At 37.5% G+C, this 12,758-nt stretch overlaps 1 protein-coding gene across 1 annotated transcript in view; it reads right to left on the bottom strand.

Annotated features, from left to right (window-relative positions):
* Window positions 1-12,758, bottom strand: part of MYO7B (myosin VIIB) — an 85,288-nt gene that overhangs the window by 56,484 nt on the left and 16,046 nt on the right. The window contains exons 11-17 of the mRNA XM_063306921.1: window positions 12,548-12,690; window positions 10,785-10,995; window positions 9,811-9,946; window positions 7,779-7,942; window positions 3,431-3,568; window positions 2,161-2,313; window positions 1,449-1,547 (exon numbers count right to left, since the gene is read on the bottom strand). Of these exons, the coding sequence (XP_063162991.1) occupies window positions 1,449-1,547; window positions 2,161-2,313; window positions 3,431-3,568; window positions 7,779-7,942; window positions 9,811-9,946; window positions 10,785-10,995; window positions 12,548-12,690 (1,044 nt within the window). The remainder of the gene's footprint in view (window positions 1-1,448; window positions 1,548-2,160; window positions 2,314-3,430; window positions 3,569-7,778; window positions 7,943-9,810; window positions 9,947-10,784; window positions 10,996-12,547; window positions 12,691-12,758) is intronic.

Genomic DNA, 12,758 nt, shown 5'->3' with positions numbered 1-12,758 from the left:
GCTATGCCATACTAAAAAAAAAAAAAGTGGTATGCTGGTAAATGTTTAAGAACCAGCTCTGTTGGCTCCACTGCTGCTGCCATGCCACTAGCTGCAGAACAGCCAGTTGGCATGCCAGGCATAGTGGCTCAGCTCTGCTATTGACTAGCCCACAAAACTATCGGCTTTCATGAGCCCATATGAGCCAGTTCCAGCACACTACTGGGTCTGATCATATAGAAAGAATGAATCAGGATCAAACTGCAAAGCAAATACTTGAAGGAGGAATAAATGGGGAGAAAAGAAAGACTGAGAGCCAGTTTGGTCTAGTGGTTAAGGCAACGGGCTAGAAACCAGGAGACTGAGAGTTCTAGTCCTGCCTTAGGTATGAAAGCCGCCTGGGTGACCTTGGGCCAGTCACTTTCTCTCAGCCCAACTCACCTCACAGGGTTGTTGTTGTGGGGAAAATAGGAGGAAGAAGTATTAGGTATTCACTGCCTTGAGTTATTTATAAAAATAATAAAGGCAGGATAAAAATAAAATTAAAAAAATGTTTGGAAAGGGTTGAGGAGACCCTCAAAAAGGGAGGATTTATGTCTTACTCCTCTTCTGTGCTCCACATACCACTGCTTACCCAGAAGGGAATAAAGTAATGAGCATATATGTACATCGGAATATTTTACCATTCAAGTATTCAGATGTTCAAAAATACATATTATTGGTAATGAGCAGTTGTTTTTTTGTTGTTTATTTATTCAGCCACTTCCGACTCTTTGTGACTTCATGGACCAGCCCACACCAGAGCTTCCTGTCGGTCGTCAATACCCCCAGCTCCCCCAGGGACGAGTCTGTGACCTCTAGAATATCATCCATCCATCTTGCCCTTGGTCGGCCCCTCTTCCTTTTGCCTTCCACTCTCCCTAGCATCATCATCTTCTCCAGGGTGTCCTGTCTTCTCATTTTGTGGCCAAAGTATTTCAGTTTTGCCTTTAATATCATTCCCTCAAGTGAGCAGGCTGGCTTATATTTAAGAAACAAATTAAGAGATATGGGGTAAAAGTATATCTAAATCATATCTCCTATGATTTCCACATCCTTTCTTGGACATCTAAGGAGCATTTAGTTGACCAGAGACAGAATATTTATTTTATGTATTCAATGTTAATTTTTTACCCTGCATTTTTTGTTCTGACTCCACCTATCCCCATTTTCTCCTTGGATACTCTAACTTTTGATTGTGGCCCTTGGTTTATCACACAGAACTGAATGGGGCTCCTGGATCTAATATTTACCCTGAATTATATTCTCTGAATTCATTGAGTAAAAATGTTTAAGATTATACTGCCAGTCTGCATGTAATTGGACATACCTAGATATAAACCCCACTGAATCCAATTGGATTTGCTTCTTAGGATACAGACGTAGGTCTGCGTAGTTAGTCATGAAAGGCATCTGCCCGTGTAACTTACTTTCAGAAAGACTTTGGTTTTGCCAACTTTCCACTCATCATCTTTTCCCATTACTCTCCTACAGATGCAAATGCAACACTGGCGAACATCATTTTTCAGCTGGAATGGAAGGCAATGATCACAATTTAGGCTAAAAATACGAAGGTTGCATGAGAAATATAATTATACAATTGCCATTTCAAACCCTGGCATGCTTAGGAAGTGCCTTTTTATAGATTTTTTCTTCTCTGTTTGCAAGAAATATCCCATAACGTGAGAAATGCTATTACAACACATAATAAATTACTAGTTACAGTAACACCTTTCCTAATTTGGTAGAATTGTGGTTCCTGCCTCTGATGTTTCATTATTTTAACTTTATCTGCAATCTTTTCTAACATGCTGACTGAAGAAGCCTTGTTAATTCACATCTTAGTTGTTAGATTATCTAAGGTTTTCCAATGTTAGCAATTACTATTTTTTCCTATGTATTACAGACTTAGGTTATTCAGTTACTTCGTAATGTTTGATAACTAGTGTTCAACAAAAATAAAAGAAATAAATTGCTAGGTACTAAAGGATAACTAAGAATATTTATAGAATTTAATACAGATACTGATGCTGCACTTGTAATAAATGTTGTAAGAACAGATTTTAGAACAGATCAACATGCTTTATTATCAGAATAAAAATTTAAAACAATAACCAATCTTTGTAGTATACAAGAGGATACCTGTTCTCCAGCTGACACTGGCTGTAGGACTTTGTATCTGTGAAGGAAATCTGCAAACCTATAGCGAATTGGATAGCCAGCTTTTCTAATCCGGATGGTTTCCATCATGCCAGAGTAGCGCAGCTGTCGGATACAGAGTTCTCTGTCAAATTGCTGAAAGTAAAAGCAACACAAAATGTACCACAGAAGCATCCTGGGCATGAACATTACAACATTACAAAAGCATATTTCTCTTTAACTGATGAAACGCAGAGCTGATTTAATGAAAAATATTGTTGGGGGGCGGTATTTAATCATATTTTCAGGTATGTCTATATACAGGTGAACCTGAGCGAATTGAGGATGAAGCATAACTCCGAAACAAAGACCTTTGCATCAAATTTGACTTCTGATGATTTCATCAACTCATCCATGTTGTTTTCTTGGCAACAATATGGTAATGGTTTGTTCCTGCCATTTTTCCACACCCAAGTCTGGCCTATAGCCCTGCTATTGGTAGTCTCCCCTCTGACTACTAACCAAGTCTTACCCTGCTTAGCTTTTTGAGATCAACCAAGCTCAGCTAGATACTGCCACTTATGAGGAATACTTAGTGTAGCTCTACATGTGCTCATCTAAAGTAAAGTACAATAAAATAAAGTCAATTTTTCCCTCTGCCTGGAAATTTCTAAAAAGATTGTCTGCTCCCTTGAAAATAATTTACAATTTGCAAGGTATGAATAGTCCTGTGAAAACAAGAGAAGGAGGTTTTCAGCATTACTTTTCTTATAGACATGGTACATCTTGAAGATGCTATGATATCTGACTTAAACTAATCAAGAAAGCTCCAAGTTCAGAATAAACTTACTAAAATTTTACTTATTTCAATTTGAAATTTTTATTATACATGTTTTCATGTGGTAATATCCTTTATATGAGGAAAATTAAAAAATGGAATATATTCTACTAACAGTTAGGCTAAAACAGTGTTTTTCAAACTTGGCAATTTTAAGATGTGTGGACTTCAGCTCCTGGAATTACCTCACCAGCGGGCTGGCTGGGGCATTCATCTTAAAGTTGCCAAGTTTGAAAAACACTAAGCTAAAAGAAGTTGTCACGAGACACCTTCTGGTTGTTTTTGGTGCACAGACTAACATGGCTACCTCTTCTGGAAATAGTTAAAAATCTAAGAAGTACATTATTAATCAATTACAAAAGTCCTACAAAATTAATTAGTTTTCCCCCCAGAAACCACAGGACATGACATATGAAGAGTATAATGAAAGTTTACCATAGGTTTCTTTTGGTCATTGGGTTTGAGGCAGCGGATAAAATAAGGCTGACAGCTACTCAAGATTTTCATCAACTGCTCCAGAGACTGTTTGAATTGCCCCCCTAGTGTAGGCAAGCGTTTGGCAGAATCTGATCCCTGAGGAGAATAGGTACAGAAATGGCATAAATGCCAAATTAACATCAGCAAACAGTTAAGGGCAAGCTTTGTACTCTTGAGAGGAAAAGAAACATGAGACCTAGGTGGTTGAATGCAGATATACAGAGCTATTGTCCACATATTAACTTTGCAAGTTTCAAATACCAACAGCTCACATTTTGCTCAGTATTGAAAGGAGCTCAGAATGAACCTGATATATATGCATGTAGCAAAGCTTTTTTCTGTCTTTCACTGAACAACATTCCCATGTAATGTATTCGAGATGCTTTGCTAGTCAATACACCTTTAGGGCTGCCCCATTTCTTTCTGTTTTTATTTCTTACAAGCTTGCTGTTTGTCCTCTGTGTCCCACAGTGAATGCCATGTAATTATTCAAAGGAGAAAGGAGCAGCACAAATTTCAGCTTTGCAGTACAGAGCTTTGCAGATTACTGGATCTTACCAATAATTTTGCAATCTTACAACTCTCCTTGAACAAATGCCCTCCCAAAACCATAAAGCAAATTAGGTGACCTGTACATTGAACCTGAATACGCACACTGCAGTAACTAGTTTAATGGACTTTTACAAAAATAATTCTTTTATTTATTGTCTGTATCTGTTTCAAGTAACATAAATGAAGACTCTATATATGCACATCACTGATATGTTATATACACACACATATATAATACACACACACAGAGTTGGAAAATTAAGAAGGGTAGAGGTGCTAACAAGATATGGCCTGGGGAACATAGTCAGAATATAAAATCAATGTTAGGAAGAGATTCAGTACCCTAATTTATGTGAAAGAGAAGAAAACCCTTATTATGGAAAGCAAATTGGGAAAAAAATCCTAAAATTTCAAAGATGAAAAAAATCCAAGTGGTTTGTAGAATAAGCTGTCATGATAGGGAAAGAGAGAACAAAATCCTTGAGCAACATTATAACTGAATGCAAGCCAAAAAGGACAAATGAAGGTATCTTAATCCAGAATGTCATCAAATCAAAGAATATAATAAGCAAAAGAAATTAGAGACCTTTTAAAGAAGAAAAAATAAAACTCATGTAAATTTACACTACAGTAACCATACATCCTTTATTATAAAGGACAGTCTTTTATTTCAGAAAGCTGCCCTTTAGATTTACTTAATTTTTTATTTTCTTGGTTTTGCCCTTGAATTTTATTTATTTATTTATTTTATTCGATTTATATAGCCACCCATCTCACATTTGTGACTCTGGGTGACTTACAATGAAAACATAAACAATACCAAAAACACAGAATAAAACAACCATACAAACAATACAAAACATTAAAGCAAAAACAATTAAAATCATGCAATACATTCATCAGGAGAGCACAATAATTCACAAACAGTACAACCATTTTATGGGATCTACACCACTCTCTGATCCCCAGGCCAGATGGCATTTTCCTTTGCAAAGCAAAGCTTTAAATACAAGCTTTTTTTTTTTTTATCCACATGAATCTCTTTCAAATTTGCCCGCTTTTCAGGTTCGTCTTTTATTTTTTCCAAGAAAATATGGTCACTGTAATTTACACCTAAGATTGGAATATTCAAACAGGCATTCATGGAAGAAATCTGAAAGAGGCAAATGAGATTAAGGGTATGTGGCAAGGCTATACTGAAACTCATTATGGATGTGATTATAGAAGAGCAGAAATATTTATAGAGACAGGATACATTCAGGAAATGACTTCACCAGACAGCGAAGTATGACTAGCAACAGATGACCTGCCAAACAGGAAAGCACAAGGTACCAACACAATAGCACTACATTGTTTAAAGCTGCAGGAGAAGAGACAACTAAAGTACTAACATAACCCACAAATAACTGGAATGTGAAGGTTATTGGAAACTTTTTTTCCTGAGGAATCTTTATTTAAAAAAAGCTACTGTAAGGACTGAATTTGGAGAATCAGAGTGATTTACAAAGGGGAATGGAATGTGACAAGGATGTATATTGCCCCCATACTGATTTAATTATATTGTGGCAGGGTTGAAAGAGATCACAGCTGGAATTAAAATTGCAGTCGAAACATTGAGATATGCAGATGACATCACTTCGTTAGCTGAAAGTAAGAAAGTAAGTAAAAGTGGAAAGTGAAAAATCTGAAACATTTAGATGATAATCTTGACTAACAACTGACAGTGGAGAAGTGAAGGTGGTAGATAATGTTTTCTTGGGCCCAGAAAATGATAGAGTGCTGGAAAGTAAATACAAGATTTATACCAGGGACAAAGGCAATGGCAAAATTAGTCAGTATCATGAACTATAAAGATATTTCAAAGATCAGAATATTTAAATCATGGTAATGTACAGCTGTGATAGTTGGACAGTGAGAAAAAACAGAAGGAATACACCTTTAAATTATGGATTTGGAGTACCATGGCCTGCAAGTAGAGTACCAAAACTGCAAGAAAAACAATGATGCCTGGATTTTAATTTACTCTGAGGTGACTTTTAACAAGCAGAAACTCATATATTTTGGGTATGTGATGTGAACAGTTGTTGGATTAGAAAAATGACTAAGTTAGGCAAGAAAGAAATAAAAAAGGGAAAGTGTATTCATTTATTCCATTTGTCAGCAAGAATCATATGACAATCCAAATCTAAAGAAGATAAATACATGAGAAGGTGCTGTGAAATCATTTTGCATGTGGAGAAAGAAGGATACATATTAGTTCTCCCTGAATCTTGTGAGATGTAAAATACTATGTTATTACATCATCTTACAGGAGGCATGTGTCAGCCCCACTATGCAGACCAAACAAAGAAATCAACTTCATACAAAGACTAAAGCGATTTTTATTAATTTTGGCTATAACTAACAAAGCCTTGCAAGTCTGATGGTCTGATGGTGCTTTACTCCCCACCCCCCACTCATGTGCATTAGGAATATGTCTTCTGTGCATGCTTCCTTCTTGTTTTGCACTTAAGTCATGTTTTCCCCTTGGGCTTTGGTAATAGATCTGGCCTATCTCTGTCAAGATCATCTTCCTTACTCTGTACGGAATGACAGAAAAGGATTTCATAATAGCCAAGATAAACGAACTGTGCAAATCTGCATCTCTACGATGGGAATGGCCACAGTCCCATGCATCCTGTATCCCAAAGTGTCACCAACCCTAATATTCCTTTCTCATATGTTTTTGTTACCCAGGATGTCTTCCAACTGTGGAGAGATATAGGGTTTGCTGCTTGATGTCCAATAAAAGGTGAACTATATTGAAGTTTGGTGAAATGGTTAAGGCATCTGGCTAAAAACTGGGAGACCATGAGTTCTAATCCTGCCTGAGGCACAAAGCCAGCTGGGTGACCTTAGGCCAGTCACTTTCTCTCAGCCCTAGGAAGGAGGCAATGGCAAACCACTTCTGAAAAACCTTGGCAAGAAAACTGCAGAGACTTGTCCAGGCAGTCTCCAAGAATCAGACAAGATTGAATGTGTGTATGTGTGTGTATGTGTGTGTGTATAGACAGACAGACGGACAAGGGGGTTGACTGGAGAGTTAGGGGATATTTGCCTACAGAACTTTCCAGGTAATGAAATGAATCCTTGTCTCTACCAGCAGGTTCCTGTTTACCTGCTTGGCTTTGTGAGAAGAAAATTACCCATAAGGAAGGGATGACTAGTAACACACCTTAATGTACATTTCAATCACACCAGAAATATGAGAGATACAAAAATCTAGACAGAGGCAGTGGGACACAATATGTTTGGGTCTATTTTTGTTTCTGAATTATTCTAGATTGCTCCTGTTTGTTCCATAATCATTCTTTTAATGATTCCTAGGTATATACATGAATAAGACAAGAAGTAAGGAAAGTCATGTATGCCAGTATTCTGAATGGAAGGGGAGAGGATACTTTGGATGACACTTTGGGTGAAGAGCTGAGGGGAAACCTACCTGGTGTTCAGGTCTGCTGCTAGAGCAAGGAAAACTGATTGTATAGTCCTTCTCTTCCTTTTTTCCCACTTGCCCTCAATTGCTGGTGCCTAGTCGTAGTGTTGGAGACTCAGCACCTGGGCTTTGTCATCCTGCCATCTGAAAGATTTGGCTTGGGAACCAGAGACCTCAACTTATGCCCTGAGCAGCAGTTGGCTTAAATCTGATACATAACTCCATCGAAATTTACTAAGAAAGTGGGAGTAGAAAGTGTCTTCCATTCATAAGTCTAACCTTCAAGGAATCCTTTCCAAGATGCTTAATGGTCCCACGGCCAAAAGGCAGCACATGCGTGCCTGTGTCCACCTGAAAAATCTCTTTGAGGAATTTGTTTTCGGATGAATGAACAAGTTGCATTATGTCTGAGCTAAGCATGTCACGATTTTTCTCAAGGAAACCTGTGGGGAAGAAACACAATAAGGTATATTCTTTCCATTTGATGTTAACTGCATTTTCATGTTCAGTTTATTGGGCTAAGCCTTTTCCTTGCATAAATAGCTAGTTTTTACCACTCCATTTAAACTGATTCTCTGCAATTAAAAGAGTTTTAGGGCTGTTTCTCATGGGCAAGTTGGAAGTGCTAGCTATTAGTCACTGAGCTAGCAGAAAAGCATACTGACATAAGTTCTGTTGCGCATCCCCTCACCAACACAGTAACAAGCCTTGCAAATGGTCTGTCCTCACTTATTGTGGACTAAGTTGAGGGAAAGGGTTGATGGATTCCCTTGCCTTTGTTTCCACTCTTGCCAAGTATCTGTCAATGAAAAAACAACCACCAATCACTCTTCCTAACGTGGGATGGGGCAGGTGAGTTTGGCCACCCGTCACATAACAATCTACTGGTAGCAAGTGTGTGTGTGTGTGTGTGTGTGTACATGGTGAAGTGGCAGGGAGTGCTCTTAATGTTCCTGTTCTGAGCAACCTCTACTCCACATCTATTACTTGACAAATTCCCAGATGAGACTGAATCATAATGTAAACATTGATCAAGTACCTTTGAATGCCAAGGCCAAAAAGAGAGCAGTCAAATTTCCGTTGAGTCAAAAGGATAAGAGAAAAAGGACTCAAAATTTAAATCTTGGAGCAGACACATACATACATACATACATACATACATATATATGTACATACACATACATACATACATACATACGTGTCACACTTTGATTTCTGTGTACTGCAGAAAGCAGATTTTCTATCTCTATATGGCTTCTTTCTGAACTGCAATAAAGAAGCTTATCTAGCCATGTGATGTCTGTCAGCTTCTGCCATAAGCAAGTTCCTAAATATGGAGTTAAGTGTCTGGAGAGTCAAGATTCATTACTGTGTCTGGCATGAAATCTCACAGCATGTCATGTTGCCAGAACCTGAGCAGAGCAGCTAGAATGGCCCCTGCCTTCTTCCCCACACCAAGGAAGATATAAGTAACTAGGGTGCATTGCACAAAAAGAAGGTTTAGAAACTGCAGTTTTATGAGACACTTGCCTAGTTAATACAAATAATAAAACAAGGAAGAAGTACAGCTACACAAAAGCCCTTTGAGTAGAAGCAACAGAAGTAGCAACACACAGCTGGCATAACTCAGCTCTCCTTTCTGGTTTAAATCAATTTTCTGTGCAACACAGGGACTGGCACTCTTTTTAAAGAGCACTAAACTCATGTTTTTAGGGAGCCTGCAAATGAGCTGACAAGCACTACAAAAAGTGCCAGGCATGCACTACATGGGCAGATGCCAGTGTGGAATCCAGGTGTCTGGTCTGTTCTGCATCCCAAGCTGAACCAGCCCTGGAAGATAACCAACCAGCTATCAGAAGGAACAGAAATGCCCACAGCAGCCTCAAGAGGCCAACAGAAGCTAAGCAGATTCTGAAACCTGCCCTCATCGACAACCAAATACTCAGGGAAGTATGCCAGATCCTATTTGCAGAAATAGTTCATCAGGGCAAGGGAGGGAAACCTATTTTAAAACCAGCACAGTTAAGGGCAACTTTACATTCTTTCTGATATGGGCTGGTGATAAGACAAAGGAAATGTCATGAGGACATGGCAGAAAAAAGAGGTTGCTGGGGCATGGGAGAAATGTGAGGAACAGCCCTGAGTTTCTTGCAGAGTACCCTTTTCGGGAGAGATCGGTGGTGATAGAAATTTGAAAAATAAATAAATAAACAAACAAACAAACATCTAGCCATCATTGTGCCAAAATAACAATACTCAGTTCAGGCTTAAGAAGGATCTCTTAACCTATGGAAGAATAGCTGAAACTCACCTTCTGATTGGTAATAAACAGCACCAGCAAAATGGTTAATACCAAAAACTGTGTCATGGACATTCCTTGGAGAAATATAGATTTTGTTTCTGCCGTGATGCAAGTTGATTTTGTTTAGCATAGTGGTGTCTGTCCCCTGGGAACATTCAAATTCAACATGAATTGAAGCAAAATGAATTCACTCTTTTTATGTTAATATGCTAAAAATGAGCAACAACAACAACAACAAACTTGTAATAAAAGTAACAAGGGCCAACTCTGATCTATAATGAGGTATGGTGGGTTCAAAAGAAAAATATCCTCACTTTTATTCATTATGGCAACAGCAAATTCACTTCTTACTTCTGAGCAAATATATACAGCCATAGACATGGTCCGACTCACAGCTGAACACTCTGCTAATTATGGATGGACTGGAAGATTCTAGCCAGGGCTACTTGAAAAAATCCCTACAACATGATAAATTGCTCCACTTGTTTAAAGCAAGTAATCAAGCTGCATAGTATAGAGTTCAAAACTGCTAGGTTTACAGGACAGTCATACATGAAAAGTCATTTTTTCCAAACGCCAAAAAGAAAAGAAAAAGGATTGGACTGATTCTGATTTTGGTGAGAAGAAAATCTGTTTTTTTCCCAAGAGAAAATCTGACTATAGTGCAAATGTACAGTATGTCATTCTTTTATGACACAGAGGTGGGAAGAAAGAACAGAATCTAGAAACAAAGTTAAAAGCAGTCAAATTAAAAAGATTGCTTTGTTTAGAACAAGCCAGTAGCTGGAAGACAAAAGGAAGGTGGGATGACAGTTTTACTTCTCCTTTCACAGTTTTGAAAGGCAGATGACTTCTGTTCTATTGATAGCCTATAAAAATGAAAAATATATAACTATACATCAAACAATCAGTATTTTCAATAAAATATAGGCTATTTGCTATAACACCCAACAATCAGAAGCCTACAGAAAAATGACACTTACTTTAGGAAATCTGCTTTCCTCATCTATGAGTGAAACAATGTTCATGGGTTTGAGAACAATTACTTCCAAAGCAGTACAGTTATCCTTGAAGTCAATGTGGTTCCAGGTGATTTGCTCAGCTAAGTATTCCTCCTGCTCCAGTTTGAAGATGTGGAGTACAAAGAATTGCTGGAGATGCTCATTGGCAAAGTTGATGCAAAACTGCTCAAAACTGTAGGGACAGTTTTTATTGAAAACATGTTTCAAATGCCACCCTCAGGAGATAAAAAACCAACTAACTAAATAAATACAAATATTAAATGTCAGGAGTCCACTGAAAAAAGCTATGAGATCGATGATGCACAGTGACAACTGATATTGCATGGATTGCATAGTGCATGGATTAAACTATAATAAACAATGGTGTAATATATACTGTGTATTTCACAACTGCTCCATTTGTAAGTTTGACTCTTGGACAACACTAGATATCAATGAGTAGTAATATTGCTATGGTGGCCAGTAATTCACACTTCCACAATCTGATATCATCCAGATGTTTTGGCTATCAATTCCTTTTACTTCTGGCAAGCTGCTATTGGTTAAAATTGGGCTACCAGATCTAGACTGCAAGGCTCTGGATGATAGCTGAAGGTTCTAGATCAGTGTTTCTCAAACTCGGCAACTTTAAGATGTGTGAACTCCAACTCCCAGAATTCCCCAGCCAGCCATGCTTCCAAGTTTGAGAAACATTGCTCTAGATAGCAGCAGTAAGGATGTTTTCTGTACCTCTTTGTTCCCATCTAGTGGTTGTTACAGAGGTTTGCAGCCCAGGTCTGGAAACCTTTGCTTGACTTCAGGATATCCCTCTTGTAAGGCTAATTAGCCAGTTCTGGAGCTAACCAGGATGACGACGACGATGGTGATGATGATGATGATGATATCATGTGCTTGTCCAATGGGAATATACAGGGTGTACCAAAAGTCAGGCCCCATAGGCCAATCACAATGTGTTTTATTAATTAATATTTTTTTCAGAGAACATGTTACGGTACTTAGTAATGTTCAAAGGTCATGCATCAAACAAGTACGGAAGTGTTTAGAAAAAAATGGCAACCAATTCAAACACTGAATGTAATTTATATAATAAATTATCTATGGGGCCTGACTTTTGGTATGTCCTGTATATTTCAGTGTGATGCATGTACAACAACCTGCCATCGCTGAGATTAATTCTTTATTGAAAGATAAGTTTTATCAATAATAATATCAGAATCCAATTATGACTTAAAGTACATTCAGATTAGTCTTTTATTCAGATTGAATGTTCAGTTTGAACAGAAAGATGAGTTATAAATCAGGTAAGTAAGTAAATACACAAAAGCTCTACCTCATTTATGGAATTTTATGGAAAATACAGAAATGTATTCTATTAGACACCTCTTATTTATACATTTATGTGCTCCCCATGGCTTTATCCATTTTTTCCTACTACAATTTATTTTTATTTTTTACTTATTTGTCAAATTTATCACTGCTCATCTCCCCCCTCAAGGAGGGACTCTGGGCAGTTTACAATAAAAAAACAATTAACCATAATATAATATAATACTGTACTATATTATAATTATATATAATATAAACAAACAATAAAATATAAGTATACTAAAATGTAATATATTTTAGTGCCACCAACTATAATGTTTTTTGGCTGATAGCACTAAAAATCAATCCTGAAATGCTATTTCCCTAAAATTTCTCAAAGAAATAAAACTGTAATGTACCTGTTAGTGCTAAAATTTTCAAAGCCAAATATGTCCAGTAGCCCAATGGACTTGCACTTATTTTTCTCATCTGGAGAGGGAGGACTGCAAATTGCAGCATTGATCTTATTCACTATCCAGATGAAGAGGAGCCCATAGATCCCCTAGGGTTTGAAAAGTAATAAAGGAAGGTTAGTTTTTTTTCACAAAGTTTATTAAAATATACATTCAT

Source organism: Candoia aspera, chromosome 6, assembly GCF_035149785.1.
Source record: "Candoia aspera isolate rCanAsp1 chromosome 6, rCanAsp1.hap2, whole genome shotgun sequence".
NCBI classification, from domain to species: Eukaryota; Metazoa; Chordata; class Lepidosauria; order Squamata; family Boidae; genus Candoia; species Candoia aspera.
The sequence above is the reverse complement of the archived record's forward strand: the minus strand, read 5'-3'. Positions and strand labels throughout refer to the sequence as shown.